Source organism: Ciconia boyciana, chromosome 7 (assembly GCF_034638445.1).
Source record: "Ciconia boyciana chromosome 7, ASM3463844v1, whole genome shotgun sequence".
NCBI lineage: Eukaryota > Metazoa > Chordata > Aves > Ciconiiformes > Ciconiidae > Ciconia > Ciconia boyciana.
Genome location: NC_132940.1, coordinates 28,680,515 through 28,697,660, shown reverse-complemented (window position 1 = coordinate 28,697,660; position 17,146 = coordinate 28,680,515). Strand labels below are relative to the sequence as shown.

The 17,146-nt window shown below is 42.4% G+C and overlaps 1 protein-coding gene across 1 annotated transcript in view; it reads right to left on the bottom strand.

Moving 5' to 3' along the window:
* The window catches only part of NOTCH2 (notch receptor 2), an 88,377-nt gene that overhangs the window by 68,942 nt on the left and 2,289 nt on the right, over positions 1 to 17,146 (bottom strand). The window contains exon 2 of the mRNA XM_072868829.1: positions 9,121 to 9,202. Within this exon, the coding sequence (XP_072724930.1) occupies positions 9,121 to 9,202 (82 nt within the window). The remainder of the gene's footprint in view (positions 1 to 9,120; positions 9,203 to 17,146) is intronic.

The following is a 17,146-nucleotide window of genomic DNA, read 5'->3' as shown; positions in this document are numbered from 1 at the left end:
TTGTACTACGAATTTTCCATTTAACTTCCAGCGATACAGGACCCAGACAAGCAAGCCTGCAAACCCCACCTTTGTGTCACTCATGGTTCCATTTGCTTCTTTCAGGTAGCAGAAAGCTGCAAGATTATATGCTGGATAAAAATAACACCTAACATTCAAAACAGGACTGTCCACTTGCAGTTTTTTCTGTAGTGCACAGCTGCATGCTTTAACTGGTAAGTAACCCAAGATACACACAGCCTGAGAGGACATGTATTTCACAGCAAAAAATTCAGAGGTGAACATTAGATGCCCTTTGTTCCAGATAGGTGCAATTATTAAATCAATGAGTTACTCAAATCCAAAGGGAGAAAATTCCAACTGCAAGAAATACACAAAGTCTCTAGCTAGCCCCAAGACAAGAATGTAACAGTAAAGAGACTGCCTTTTCCTTATGCATTTAAAAGTGTATGGTGGATTGACCAAAAAAAAAAAACCAAACAAACCCAAAACTCACCACCTAACTGGATAGGCCTTAAAATTTAGTTTAAAAATCAAAGAACAGTTATGATGCTGTGTTTTTAACAGGGATACTACAGGGATCTGCCTTTGTTCCTATGCTATTCAACACTTCTATCAATGAATAACGACGGAAATCATCAATGCTGGTCAAACACGCAGGTAAGAGAGAAGACAAGTTCTTGATACAGAGTAGTAACACAAACTGCTTAACACAAAGTGCACTTTAAGCATAGTCATACACCTAGAAACAAAACATATAAAGCATCCTCCCCAAAACAGGAGGGTGATCTGGGAAAGATGGACTTGCTCTAGGGGTTCCTAACAGTCAGCTGAACGTGAATTCCTAGCGTGACAGTTTGGCCAGGAATACTTTAGTTGTACAAACAGCAAATATCAAGTAGGAGTAAATGAGATTATGCTACACCTGATACTTGCATGGCACAACCGCTACTGGACCATTACATCAGTTCTGGTGTCTGCTCTTTAAGAAGGAAGGACTGAAATGAATTCAAAGAAGCCAACAGTAATGATTAATAGAAAACTCTTAACACAATGAAAAGCTCTGGTGGCTCAGTCTATTTATCAAAGGGAAAAGAGAATGAGACAGTTAATCAAAAGCTCCAAGTACCCACAAAGAAACTCAGATTTAACAGTAATTCCCAACCGAGAAGGTACAGGGATAACAGGACCGAGCAATTAAAAGTTCAAGCCAGATAAATTCAAATTAGAAACAGGGTAATATCTTTATCTTCAGACACAGACTTATACACAGTCTCTCGGCAGTGGAGAGAAACAACTGGAACAACGCATGTAAGGTTGCAGTGGAATTTCTCCATCACTCGTGCTTGTTTAAAAGAACACCAGGATTGGCTGCTTCAGAGAGAGTACGCACGCTAGTTCAAACACAGCTACTCAGAGAGGTTATTATCCGAGTTATGCAAGGGGTCATTACTAGATGACCACAACTGTTTTTTCTCATGTTAAAATTTATTAACTAGCTTTAGCCATATGTCTAAAGCAGGAAAGTCATATAATAGATGTGCATAATCGTAATTTACCATTCCACACACCCAAATTAGGCTCCTTTCACCATACCTTAATACTTTCAACTTCGTACCCAAGAACAGACATGAAAGAAGGGTTTTTGCAGGGCAAGGCAGGATTAATAAAGTTGCAGAAAGCAAATCCGAGACAGTAACATTTGCAGAATACCCTCTGCCTCTTGTGCCATCCTCGGTATAGCAGCTGAAGGCTGTCAGTCAGCGTGAGCTGCTGCCACATCACACGAGAGGCAACCTTTGGGTATTCTGGGCCTAAACCATGGCAGTCCTATAGGCTTCCTTTAACATCCCAAATCCTTCCTCGATACGGGTTAGAAATCAGTCCAACGCCAGCGGGCTACAGCACGGCTTTGTAGGAGCTCGATCACGTAGAAATCTGGCACCCAGCAAAGACGGCTGTGCCAGAAGCTGGAGGACTGCTCAACTCCCACGGCATTCAAGCCTGCACACGGTGCACCGGCTAGCTCTGCTCAGAGACCGTCTGGATAACTACAATTAAATCATGTTTCTGGACATCTATATGCATCTGATTAATGTGTAAAGCCAAACTGAACTTCAGTCCCAGAAGGCTTACAAGATTTTGTTGTAAGGATTTCTTCTGGTTTCACCACCACCAGCGGTGGGGGGTTCGGCAGCTCAGCCGTCTGCAGTGCCAGCACTACACCAAGCTCCTCAGACTAACAGCGGCCGACACATGCACTTGTAGTTCTCTTTATCATGAGAGAAAGAGCAACGAACAAACCAGAACTTCACAGAACCCTACCTAGGGCACCTCATCAGGCAAACAAGAGGCCCTCCAACACCACCCACCACTCCAACAAATACAAAATAAACCAAAACACACCTAAACGATAAGTCCTAAAGTGCTTTTTCATTGAAAGGCTGTAAAACAAACTAGAAAGTCTAGAAGAACATCTCATGTTTTGTCCACAAGCAAATAAACCACCAAAGTACACCTTCTCTCCCACCCCCCAACACTCAGGGACACTGGAAGGTGCGTTTAACTGGTGCCCCCGGGTAACAGGGAGGAGGAAGCCTAAACACTGATTAAGAGTATTGCCGGTATGATTTAAAAGGAAAGCTGAGACCTGTGCTCTAAGACGACACTCACAACCATCACCCACAAGCGGCCCAGCGTTTTGTACACAAATGTTCTGGTACAAAGTTGAAGACTGCTCCAAGACGGGGCTTGTTCCGGTATCTTCTGAGGCTAATCAGAAAAACATGAGGGAGCACTCCAGCAGGGAACAGTGAAAGCTCTTTTAACTTTAGCTCCTTATATTTGGAAGGACAAAGCCTTACAGAATATGCCAGAGGGAACGTGCCTGCCTGTGGAAAGATGGAAGGTCAGGTATACACGGCCCTTGTACCCACCATTTTGTTCTCCTCCTGGAGAAGTGCTTGGTCACACAGTTATGCAATTTTCCCCTCCAGCAATTCAGTGCAATGGTTTTTGAATGTTAAAGAACAAAAAACCTACAGTCCAGATTTTCAACCATGTCTCCTGTCATCAACATTTCTACACACAAATACTAGTAATTTAGTTCTAAATGTTGGTGTAGACACAACTGCAAATATTTGCCCCTGCTTCATGTTGGGCACCGCATTGTTTCTCTAAAAATAGAGGCAAACACTGAAAAAGTGGGGTCTAAGTCCAGACTTCTTTAAAGGATATGATTATCCTCAACAGCAACTCCAGCTTCCCACCACCCCTGCTCTGCTCTCATCCCAACCTACTCTTTCAAGTTCTCTTTAGGAGAACAAACAAACAAAAAAAGCAGCGCCACTTGTCTACAGAGCAGCTTAAAATTGTAGCAGCTTGTGACAGCTCCAACTGACATGCTCAGAACAGGAAACCAAATCTTTTCCAAATAAAAGCCACTGTTTCTCCTCAATTTTCCATCTAACACTCAGAAACAGAAATATGAAGTTTGTTCTGGCACTTTCTGGAAGCACATAAGGTCTCTTAACCTACTTCAACAGGAATTTAATCTTTTAAGAACAAATTTCACATACAACCAAATTCAAATCATGATTTCTGAAAGCTAGAGAGTTTGAAATGGGAAAATGTCCTGTGGGCTGCATCAGCTATGCAGCTGCTTCTAATTAAAGCTTCTCCTTTACTCTCTCTGGGCTACTTTCCAGCACAAATACTTTAGTCAGAGCTCAGCCCATTTTTTTTTTTCCTCCCCCTTTTCAGCTCCAGCCTGCATTTGCCTTAGCTCAGGCTCTCATGGAGCTAAACAAGAGACATAAAAACAAAATGAAGGTATTTATCCAAATCTGAAGTATCCACAAACCCACAGAGCTGCATTCACTCTAACAACCTAACGCTACAAAGTGAAAGTAAAAGACTCACAAAAGCTGCATTTTTGGCTCTTCTGCCACAAAACTACATTGGCAGAAGATGTAGAAGACTCCTAATACTTAGACTCTCTTGCTTTCAAAAGACTGCTGGAAAATACGTCTGGCCTATTGGAAAAACCTCCTCATCTGCCATACCATATTTGCTTGGGCACATTTGTAGGACAGTCTCTTCAAATGCACCTTATAGACTTGTTTTAACCAGTCTTCCAGATGTTTGATTTTCATGGGAGTTTCCTATTCAGGCCCAGTGATATCATCTGGAGATGCACAGAAGGAAGCAGATGGTTTTAATTTAAAACGCGAAGGGAAGAATTTCCTAGTAGGCTTGCTTCCCCCCCCTTTAACCCAACACTCCCTTCACTTTGATTGGAAGATGCTTCAACATAAGAAGGGGAAGAAAAAAAAACCAGCGCAGTCTGATGACTAACATGAGAAGGGTCTCAGCTATTTTGCTACAGATTTTAACCAGACTTCCCTCTAGCTCCTGGGTTCTGACTCCCACACCTACACCTCCTCTCAGGAGGGAGAACAGGATTCTCTGGTTAGCTTTACAAACGCTCCTTCCCATGTCTCAAGGCTCCCATTTATGCGTCATACTTTGAATGCAAACTATGGGATGGGACAGCCTCTCTGTTCTGCGTTTAAAGCAGTACACAGCTATTGTTTCTAGCCCACAGAAAGTGCTTCTACAGCGTGCCACTCCGCAGAATACCAAGGAGTAACAGCAACCAGAGCCTGATTGGGCAAGGTTTAGTTCAGCTTTTTCTGATCATCAGAGGTCTGAACAGCTTTTGGTCTGCACAGGTAAATCACAATAGAAAATTTTGACCGAGTGACTCAAATCACCACTCTGTTCCCAGATTTGAAGCTGAAAGTGTGTGTACTCTCCCCTTTTTCCTCTGTCCTGGTCTCAAGGGTCTCCTTTAACTTCTGAAAGGAGACAGAAGGAAACAGGAAAGGGCAGCCCATTCTCAGAAAAGGACAACTTTTCAACTTTTGCATTTAGGCTTTTCTGGAAAACTCTCAGACCTCATCCTGCTGCAAGGTCTCCTATGGGTATTCCCCATTCACTGGTCTCGGAGTGATTAGTCTCTCGAGATCGATCCTGAGAAGATATCTGCTGCAGTCTCGGAAGCAGTTCTGCAGTCTAGGATCTTGCCTTCAGCCCCAGAAGTCCTCTTAAATCTGAGTTAAAATTCATTTATGAAGATCCAGCTGGAAAGAAAGGTACGTCAAAAACCTGGCAAGGGGGTTGGAGTTACTGGGGGTTAGAACTGGGATAGACGCCCCTTACTGCCATGCTGTTGCTGCTTTGAGTTTAGCATGCGTTGAGGTCCTCCTGTTGCCACCCTGCAGATAAGAGGTAAAAACTGTATCGTGCAATGTAAAAGTGCGCACAAACTTCTGCACACAGCGAGAAAAACACCGCTCACTGAAGAGGCACAGAAGCATGCAAAGCTGCACAGATCCTGACAGCTTTGGGCATGAAAGGATGTGCCTAAGGAGACTGTCCTTTTGGAATCGGTCAACTTCAGCAGTCTCCACTTTTGAATAAGCACAGCAAACAAGCCATGGTTGCCACTGTACTTTTTTTTTTTTCTTTTGTTTTACCATCAGGACCCAACAAAAGACACTAGAGTTAAAGCAGTACTTTGGGTCATACAGAGGTACCGATATCCCTTCTGGGCACACAATGCGCAACAGTCCTAAGGTCAAAAAATCCAATCTTAAAAACCTACAAAGCACAAGAAGTAGCAAGGCCCAGTTTCCTCCCTAAACCTTGGAGCACCCCTACCCCAGCTCCCTTCCTTCTCACTTCTGCTTCTCTCCCTGGCATGGTCTTGCTTCTGCTCCCTGTCGCTGCGGCACAGGGGAGGGAAGTTGGGAGAGGCCACAGCTGCCAAACATGGGGAAAACAGTTAAGATACTCTCTGCTTCAGGGCCGTGCCCCGCTCCAGGCACAGAGGGACTGCCCAATCCTGCATCCACCTGCAGCAGAGTAGACTTGTACTCAGAAAACAGCGGGCAGCGTTGCCAAAATCTCTGCTCTGCCTGTCCTTGAAACAGCTCCCCGTACCCACACCTTCTCAGCCTGCCTGCAACTGCAGAAATACTGCAAGTTCGCAGTACTATCCCCAGACTCTTCCTACTACTACTTTTCCAGCCATCTAGCACAGCAGGGAGATGAGAAAGGGTTTTCCTGAGATGTTCACAATTATCATTAAGCAACAAGCAACTGTTACCCTGCTTCTCTGCTGGATATGACAGTATGCAGGAAGGCTCCTTCATGCTTAACACCTCAACGTGCAAAAGGCTGCCTGGAGATGCTTTGGGGGGGAACCCCCACCACAGTGCAATGCAAAGCCAAACCCCAAACTGAAACTGCCTTTTGTCAAAGCAGGACCCAGAAAGCTTGGAATGACAGGTGCCTTTCGTATTGCTACTGCAGATATGGCCATATTCCTTGGAATAAGGTCTGCGTCCTCGCCATGCTAGTCACTGAATGGGTGTAGAAAGATCTCAAACAAAAATTCTGACCTTGGAAGACGCAAACACAGGAATGTGTAATTTTCTAAATATAAAATCAAGGTCAAAGAAGATCAGTAATTCTATCAAACAGTGCCACAAAATGACAGCCATGGGCCAGCAGCGTCACCAGGGGAACGGAGCTACTTAAAGGGCACTCACAAGAGCAATCTGATAAAGATCCAACTCCTATTTCCTTACAAGGGTCACAATTGCTGTTCCCATAACAGAAGCCAGATGCACCAGAATAAAGGTTTCTTAGCAAAAAAAATAGCTTTCTCTTTTAACGGAGTAGACACTACAGGATTTTCTGACAAAGAAGGCTGTTTCAGCACTAAGCTGTCACTTGCCGCTTTGTCAAGTACCTAGACTAGATGTTTTGCTTATCAGTGCTTACGTTACTCATGTCTTATTCATCACATATGATTACCTCTGATGCAGGTTCTCCCTCAGCTGTTCGCTTGTTTCTTACAGACAGTAAGATGAACTAGACGGACTGACCGCACACTAGAACAAACAACTTGGCCGAGGGAATGGACGGAAAGAGGAAGAATGCCTATTATAATAACTTATTGCCCAGCAGAGGAAGTACTGCAGAAAACTTGAAAAAAGTGGACATTTAGCTAATCAGTGAGTGATCCTGCTGAGCTAGAAGCCAAGCCACTTGCTTTAGTAATAAGTCCAGTTTCCTGAACAAAACATTTCTAGTCTTACAGCCATCAAAAATTCAGAAAGTCATTTAGGTTACTACACCAGATAGAAAGTTCCCCTATTCAGAGTTCCTCATAGTGCAGGAAAGAAAAAAAAAGTTAAAACCAAAACAGGATGCTAAGAATCAGCCTGCTAAAGGTAGTCTCTCCACAATTGAGGGTTTTCTGCTATTTTTTCCTTCCTTTCTGCAAAAAAGAGTTCTTGAGCCAGAACTAGAAGACAGACACATACTAATCTCTGTATACCAGCCTCTATTAGCCTTTCCAATTACTCTGGCACCTGCAAAGAGACCGAGCTGTTACTTGAAGGAGGGGTGGCTTAAGACCTGCAAGAAGACTTTGCACAGAAAGGAAGAAGGCAACATTAGAATTATAAATAACCCTGTGCGCTAAAAAAAACGTAAGAGTGGTCAAAGCTGCCAATGTGATAAGGGAAATGTGTCAACATCTGGACTGCACTACAAACACTGAACGGAAGTTAATCAGATGAACCAACTAAACAATTTTTGTACAGTCTAAGACATGGTTAAGAGGAACACACAAGTTGGAGAAAATGTCCTTAGGAAGGAACAACCAGCACCAACATCAATACCAGTCTTGTTTACCACCTCCATCGTGACCCACATACTTTGGCTCCAGACTAACATGCTTAAGCACGCATCAGAAAGACCTACTAATGTCACACAATTTCTTGTTTCAGTCTTAAAATACAGGTGAAAAGCAGGAAAAGTTCCAGCTTTCTTTTCAGAAGGGCAGCTTGTTTCTGTTGACAACAATATAAAGCCATGGAAAGGAAAAGACTAGGAAGCAGTAATAGTTAAAAATTTGAAAAAAACAACAGGGAATAACAAGCTACATATTTGCCTTTCTATGGCCTTTCTGCACACCAGGTATTGATTTAAAACTGAGAAGAACCTCAAATTAGATTATGATTTCCCCTGTGTGTGCCACAGGTGCAACTTAAGTATCTCGAGTTTTACGTACCACATTAACAGAAAGAACTAAAGGTTGTAGCTAGGGAAGATGGATGTGTAGAAAAGGGTGAAGAGCGGAGCTGTGTGTTAACCAAGCTAAATCAACAGGACAAAATTCACTAATATTTAAAGAATGTTAGCATTAAGAAAAGAGGGATTTAGCATGCTAGAAAATGGCACAACTTGCACCGATGAATTAAACAAGGTTTAGAAAATAATCCATTTACTGCAGACGTAGTAAATTAATCCTGCCAAACAAGGAGGATTTATCTTTTTGCAAAATATTGCTTCATTTTAAAATCTAAATACTGCAGTTTGAAAGGTGACCTGCATTTAAGTAGATGTGATATCATTCTCCAGGCACCACACGCTTCACCAAAGCTCCTGCTGATCAGCTTTCCATGCAGCAGCAAAGTGAAGGCGCTATTGAAGATGGGTGTCAATGTTTACCAAAATCAATTACACGATACACACGTGGGTGTGTGTTTGGGGTTTTTTGTTACAGTTTGTTTTTGCAACTCCTACCTATTACTCGCTCTCCAGCATGTGGAAGGGAACTGGCGCACTTCAGCGTGCAGAGTAGTTCTGAAAAACCTCATAAAAATACTCAAACTGGGGCCAAATCTCTATAAAGTAAGGCAAGCTATAAGATGAAGAGCAAGTTCGAACTTAATTTGTGGGTCTGGAAGCAAGGTACAGAGTTTACCTCTATGACTGCTTTGGCCTCGCTTCCCACCCTAACGCAAAGAAATCAAACTGACAAGATCCAAACCTGAAAATCTGAACAAGAACTCCAGATTTCTTACATTACAAAAACCTAGCACAGAAGAACTAACGCATTATCAAGAAACACCAACTGTGCTAAAACCGTTACGCTGAATGCACCCGATAAGAAAATCTTAACAATTCACATTTCCTTTCTGGCTAGGACCCTGAATGAAAGATTGGTAATTAAATTGATTAGAAATGAAACCAACTTACTTGCAATATCCTGTACCATTTTGATATGGAATGCACTTTCCCTCATTAATACATGGCTTAGAATCATCCATACACTGCAAAGCTGAAAGAAAAGAAAACAATAGTCAATTCAGTAGCCATACATGTCAAGTCAAAGCTTCATTAGCATGTTTGGGGGAATGAAAATCTTATAGTAGAAAATTTTATATGACTGGAACAAAAACAAAGACACTATCACATAGTTTAGTTTAATCTCTGGCAGCATCAAAAGAGCCAGACTGAAAGAAGAATCAAATACAGATTTGTTCATCAGGCAACTAAATGTTTCCAGAATTTCTTTTAGGTAGATTTTCAAAGCAAAGCATGCAGTAATTTCAGCAAGCTACAAAGACGTTCATGTCAGCGCTTGTGTATTTTGGGTTAAGTGTCACCAATTACTACTTTCTGATCAAAATTCTGGACTGAAATTCTCTGAAATAAGAGGCAACTACTCCTAAGCCTTCTTTCACAATATTTTGTCTCAAATTCTTTCCTTCTTTTCTACTATCTCTAGGGTCACTTGGCACTGCAATAGGGGCATCTGTCCCTGCTAAGCTCACCTGCTGTATGTTTCTAGCAATCCAGAATTTGCTGCAACATCATTACTGTTGTGGCACTCTGATTTCAGTCAGGATTGTGTTTGGGAGTAAGTGAAAACGTCAGAGATATTAAAGACTTTCAGCAAAGAATTTGGTATTTCTAAGGAGGAGATACTCTGTAGCTCAAACTTGACATTTGCAGTATTATATTTTAAAAAAGGCATTAGGTATGATACAGGTTGGGGCTGGTCAATTTTTATCCAAGCCTACTGGAAGCTCTAGTGAGGCCCGTCTGATGGAAACAACACATCAGCTCCAGCTCTGGCAAGCACTTGTCTCTTCATGGGGATCTGAAGCAGCACGCCACGGCTATTTCTGAAGTGACAAGAAGGGTGAGAACTATGGAAACCCTGCAGAAGCAGAGGGCACTCTAAAACCACAAAAATTTAGCCAGTCCACCTAGACCAGAGCCTGCCATTTGAATGGCACCGAACTAGCGGAAAAAGCTCTTGGAACCAGAAGATCTGGGTCCTATCCTAAACTTACCCACATACTCAGAAGTCACATGCTCTTCCCAGCCTCCAGTTCTGTCTCCCAGCCCCCAAACACACACACTTCCATGCCCTTACGGACCTTATTTCAAAAACCTTTCTGCATTTGGGAGAGCATGCTAAGGCACCTAGAAGCATCAGTAACATCCAACCACCTAAACTGCCTGCTTGTGTACCAGCTGCTGTAGGGCACATCGCCTTTTTTTTTTTTAAGCACGGTTTTTCTTTCCTTAAGACGTATTAAATTTTCAACACAAATTTGTCAAGGGGCATCAGGGAAGACTGGTCCAAACCACCACCAAAGTTTACATGCTGGTGCCTAAGGAATGGGGCTCAGAAGCAGAAGAGTTAACACATCAGTCCCGCTAAGCTCTCCCTGCAACCAGCCCAAATCCAGTCCAGCAATTAGACGACTTGGAACAGACTCCAGTTACTGCTATCCAAGGGCTTGAAGTGTTATTTCTCAATAACCCTGGAGCACGTAAACAGGTCACATGCACTACGAGGTACCATAGGAGCGTTTCACACTTGCAATCCCTATAGGGAATACAGTCAAATTAAACCCAGTTGCCCAGGATAATTATCAGTATTTCCCACAATATGAGTATGCCTGTTTCTGTTAACTTGATTTCTGAAAAAGGGGCACTTGGATGGTGCTGCTTCTGCAGAGCTCTCAGGAAATGAACAAAATTCCACTCTGAGCCCCTTTCAGATAACCCCTGAGGTCAGGGTTACTAAGCGACAGAAATATTAACATGGATTTTGCATGGCATTCCCCCCCACAGCGGTAAAAAACACTTATACTGATTTGCACCTGGCAATTTTTATCCCATTTAACAGCAACATCCACGAGGCTTCAACTCCAAAACTTCATCTGCTTCCGTCTAACACTACAGCAGCTTGTTTTCGCAGCACAGATTAGCTCCAGTTAGCATAGTTCAGTTACACTGTGTTCAGGAGAAACTGCAAAAGGACCGGTAATGATTTGGACTTCTCTACCACCTACGCTACTCCCGGGAAATGGAGGAAGGTTAAAATGAGCCTTACCACATTTCAGAGAATTAGGTAGAATTTAGGTAGATTTTCAAGAGAAAATCTGCAGGATTTTCTGGAGAAACTGCAAAAGGACCGGTAACGATTTGGACTTCTCTACCACCTACGCTACTCCCGGGAAATGGAGGAAGGTTAAAATGAGCCTTACCACATTTCAGAGAATCGGGAGGGGAAGCAGACTTGGTATTCTCATCTCACTACCTTGAATTTCCACTCTTCACATAAATCAAGCCAGTGAAGCAAATACTCAGAGGATTATTTTTTTCGTGCCCATGCTTTCAAACACAATTTTGTAATCTCTTCGAGTACCCGCGTCCCCAGTGAGAACTGAGCAGCCAGCTGATTTTGTAACCCACGTAGTAAAAGCTTAACTAGCACTTGGCCAAAAACACCTCCCAGCACAACTGCACAGAGGGGAACAAGAGGGTGACTGCTTTCGGGGTCACAGTAAGGATCCGAATCAGTGATTCCTGTTTAGCTTGCTAGGCCAAATACAGACACAGCAGAGAGGCTTTAGCAAAGTAATGATTAATTTTCTCCTGGTTTTTGACAAATTATTCCTGCCTTGAACTGCTGTTTAGCAGGTCATTAAACTACTACTAGTCCTTAGAATTCCTTAACAGAGACACATAGTGAATGGGGCAAGGCGGGCAGCTAAATGTATATTTTGTATATAGTAAGTTAGAAGTGAAAGAAGCTAAGAAAATAAAAGCAAAAAGACTCTTTTGTACTTTTTTAGCTTCAGACTAAAATAGGCTGTATAGAAATACAACTAAAGCTGAAGTGAATGTAAATGTAACCATATTCTATATTAAAGTGAGCATTAAAAAGTAACAAAACCACTTCTCTTTAAAGAAAGAAATCACAAGGGAAATTGAAGACTACAGCTCTCACAGTAAAATTAGCATTTCTGTGCACAAAGCACTGTCTTCCTGTATTTCACGTTTAACAATTTCACAATGCACGCAAAACCAAGGCATTTCAACACGACTGACTTCAATCTGCTACTCTACCATGTTGTGCTCAAGAGTTAACAGTATCAGAAACTTTACCGTCTACCTCAGCCAGCATAAAAAGTATGCTTCGCTACATCCATTATGTTAACTGGAAATACTTTGTTGTGTACAGCATGAGAGAAGACAGCCTTGTCTTGAAAGGATAAAGCCACTTTTCTAGAAGCCATATATAGATAGCATCAGCATGCTGTCAAGGCTTTGAGTATAACAGGCTGCTTTTGACAGTTTTCTGCCGTGTTTAAAAAAACAGCAATGGTGAATTATTTGTTGGTTTTCTGGACTTGCTCTAGCTTGCCAAAACCACCAAGACTATCAGAAGCTGGGTTAGCCCAGACCAAGTGCAAGCGGCGATGTTTCAAGTCCTTGCACTCTCGTGCAGCAGAGGGCTCGCTCTGCTATGCCAGCAGGTCTTCAAGGCGAAATCCCATGGCTTTTTAATGCATTGAACCACCTCAAAATTTTTATCAGTCCTTTTGGGCATATTATGGGAATATTGGGAAGACACCCCACGATTATCGAAAGACTGGCTTCTTATGAAGCAGGCAGACCACCACTTTGTGAAAGTACCACCCAATTTCTAGCACACATTGTAGCCAAGTTTGAAAGACTCTCGGACAAGGGCTCCAAGTGCATGCCAGATGAATGTTATTAGCCATACTACCCAGCCTAGAGTCCATACAAATCCTTGCACATGCCTGCATTTAGACACAAATTCTAACCTGACATTTAACTAGCCTACCAGGACTGTTTTCCAAGGCCAGAGGGTGAAAAAAACAGGTAGCCGCTGCTGTAAAACAAACACAAGCAGAAAGCGTTACTCACAGAAACCCTATAGGAAGTGCTGTGATTCTCAACATCCGAATCTACCAAAGCTCACACTTAACTGGAGGACAATTTTACCCAGGTTTAATGTTTTTGGCTAAAGAGACAGTTAAAGCAAATCTAGGAGGAAAATAAAAGTTGTGTTTCTGCCTCATTTTTTTTTAGGATGCCAAGATGATCTGGAAGTTGTGATTTGGTTTCTAGACTTCATCCACCCACTATAAATTCAGATTCTTTTAATTTTCTAGCCTAGAAAGTAATAGTGAAGGATTAAGATCAGAAGCTGTAAGTGCCAGAGTTCAGCCTTTAAGAGAGAAGGCTGCTATAGGGAAATAGAGCCATAACCAGCGAAAATCTAAAAGGGCTTTGTTGCAAATACTAGAAGGAAAGTAGCAATAAACTCCTCACTCACAAGTTCAGAAAAAGTCAAGCAGAAATAAAAATGCAAAATACCGAAGCAATTAAGGCTGTGAGGAAGAGATGTTATAAAGCTGGTTTCCTGTAGCTTTGTGGTTCATTATCCTGCATCTAAGAAGGTGCAGGCTCTGACCAAAGGTTTTACTTTAAATAAGTGGAGAGCGATATTCTGGCAGAGAATACAGCTGAGCTGGTGGTACAGCTTTCTCCTTGGGAGGACACTGTATGGGGGTCTCTCTTCTTTCTGTCCATAAATTTTCCATTAAGTTCATAGAAACTCAGTATCTTTTAAGAACCTAGACCTCTGTCATATTGGGTTGAAACTTGTCCATAGTTCCAAAAGCTGTCTTGTGGGAGAGAGTAGAAAACAACCTACTTGTATATAGAAGAAAAGCCAGGCTAAAAATACATTGAAGATTAGAAAGAAAATTAAAGGACAAAAGAGATTTCAATAACCTTTATGCAGTCAGTGGATTTTCTGTCTCAACTGACATTCATGAGAAATAGCCTGTCATTTCAACATTTCAACCCATTATATATGAAGAGAAAGGAGGAAAAAGGATTCAAAGCCCTCAAACAGCAGCAACACAGGATGCACGGGAATCCTTACGCAAGCTCAGGCTGCTTGTCCCAGGTAGATCAGCTCTGAAGAGGACAACCACCAGCACGGTCAGAAACACCAGCTACGCTACAAATCAAGAGGTCTCAAATTCCAAGGGAGTGAAAAACAGCTTCTGATTCCCTTCAGGAAAAACAGAGTGTGAAAAAAGAAGCTAAGAGAAAACGCTGAAACATCAGGTGCAATTCTGGAGGAAGAGCAGTGGGTCCTTGCTGTGCAGAAAGGGACAAAAATACTCCTACGGTGGCACCTCGCACCACACAAACAGCTGCTGAAAAAGATAAGGGTATATATTACAATTCCATGGTAAGGAATAAGAAGCACTGCATAAATGGAGAGAATACCCCAAAATAACCAAATTTTGGAGGAAAACCACAAAGGAGTGATAACTAATTACGCTATTCACTAACCTCTAGAGGTTACAGTTCCGGTGAGATTATGTACCAGGGAAGAACCAACTAGTAAGTGCGTGCTAGCTGAAAATACGAAAATAGCTTTTTTCTTTTTTTCTTAAGAACAGATCACCCCATGGCAGCCACACTGAGGGGGGACAGAGGACAACAAACTAGGAAAAATTCTTGCTGTGAAAAAGTGATAAAGCCTTATATTCAGCTCAGATTTAGAAAATGTTAACAACTGGGGGATTTAAACAGCAGTTTACACATCACAGACAGAAGGTAGTAGTTAAGGACAAAGCGTAGATGCCTTTCTATAAGGCATAGAAATTGTCTGTAAAGTAAAAATGCTTTAATCATATTATTAAGAGATCTCCGCTGTTTTTACGCACAAAAGCCTGAAATCAGTTGGATAATGCAGGACTCAACTGAGAAGCTGAGCAGAGCTCAGAGGAGCGTGAAGGCACTCAGCCAATGTCCTGTACCTTTTGGGAGAGAAAACCCCAATATCTAAACTGGTTTTCTTCTCTAGCTTCTCTAGGCTTTGTAAGACAAGTGTAAATATTTTTTTGCAATGTTTTTTTAAGTGGATTTTAGAAGAACAAGCCAGGAAGAAGAAATTTTGCTTTAGAAGTTATCAGGTTTTTTTTTAACTCTCCAGTGCAAACACCAAATCTGACTACATTAAGCTCTCGGACACACAAAACTACATGCCCTGCCATCATCTGTTTCAAATCTCTCCTCCAAACATCTAGGAACTGGCAAAAACTACTAATTGGCCCTCCTAAGAACAGAGCTGGGAACTGTTGTGCAAATTCACAGAGAGAGTTGAAGTTTTTCTGTCCTCAGGGTCTGAGGCCTAGGAACCTGCAGGAGGACTTATTTCTATCAGCTGCAGCTACAGTTCGTGTGACACTGTTCCTGGTGAAGAACTACAAGTTACAATACATACTGAATTCAGGACGAACTCATAACATAGTTCGAAAGTCTGCCTGTCACCATATTCTCCATTTCCTTGCACAGATACTGTTCCCTGCCTTCCCCTATTTTCGGTTTTCCAAACAAAGCCAAAATGCCTACAACCCAGAACGGCAACATAAAGCATTGTTAAAAAACAAGTTTTCAACAAAAAAATGTAGGGAAGGCAATTAAAGAGCTGAAGAGGTATTGGTGTTTCCATGGCAATCTGGCAGACAGAAGCCATGCTCGCGTCTTCTCCGAAGTCTTCCGTCATTCTCCAGCACTAAATCTTTATTAATTTGAACGTTAAGCATGTTTGCCTGTGCAGAAATGCTAGCCTGCTACTTGTGCTGAGCGGCGCTTCTGTGGACATCCAGGCTGATGTCAGAGAAACGAGATGGAGACTTGCTGCATGGAACAAACAGCAGACGCCCATGCCATTTCGAGATACAAAGCACTTTTTTCATCCTCATAGCAGTCTAAAAAAAGGACATGTGCCCTAGGAACAGACTATTTTCTAAACAGAACGAATGATTATTTCTGCATCTCTCAGATGACCCCATTTAGAACGATATAAGCACTGTTTCTTCTAGATGGGCGCTGATAGCCCTTGACTTCTGTTGGCAAGATGATTTCAGAGTGAATTCATAGAAACTAAGAATATAACTACAAAAGGACTTTAACACAGATGCTTAGAGAAGCCCTTTTTCCCCCCCAACGTGGATGACATCTCCCTAACGTGTCCCAAAGGAGGGGTGAGAATTAATAATCACTGTATCACTCCTCAGCTTTGCATTCATTAGCCAGAGTACAAACTTAAAGGAAACTATGCTACATCTGGAGTTACAAGTTGTGGCTGGCTGGTTTTGCTGTTCAGTAAGATTCCCAGCTCCAGAAACAGGCTGCCGGAGTCCTGCTGCTGCTCTTTCACCTACTCCTCGTCCCGGGTCCAAACGCCAGCCACCCGTCCTCTCTCACAGCACAGATACCGGTTTTGGAAATGGGAGAAGCTGAACAGGACCAGAGCATACTGAAGAGAAATACCCACTGAACTGCAACAGCAGCAAGACACCCAGAATAAGGGAGGGAGGGAAAAGCTGCGGATGCTGACAAAAACCCAACCCGCCCATTGTAAGAGATCCGAACGCCGAATGCCACCAGAGGCGTAAGTCCTCTTTTCCCAACAATTCAAGTCCTGAGAACGTCAGCAAGAGGATCTTCACATATTTCTAATCTGACTAAGTGATGCCCTGAAGGAAGTGATGCGAGTTAGCCAGATTCTCATCACGCTCCCTTTTGAAAGTCTAAATCAGCATCTTTGATAAGAACAAATTTGATAGACAGTAACACCTTCAAAAGATCAAGTAAAACTTGCTCTTCTGTAAGCAAATCTATATCAAGCAGACCGGCATTGTCAGCATTATCTAAGGTCCTCAAAAGTTTCACTGTTTGAATACTAAAGATCTCATCCTGCAGTCCACACCAACACGCTACCTTTGCGCTGCCCTAGATTAAAATGTATTGCAACCTGTTAGAAACACGGGCTGAGAGTCAACAGCAACCTGGTGAAACTGGGCTTAGCAAAACCCAAGTGTTAATAATGACAGTAGGTAATTAGGGTGGGCTTTATTAGCAA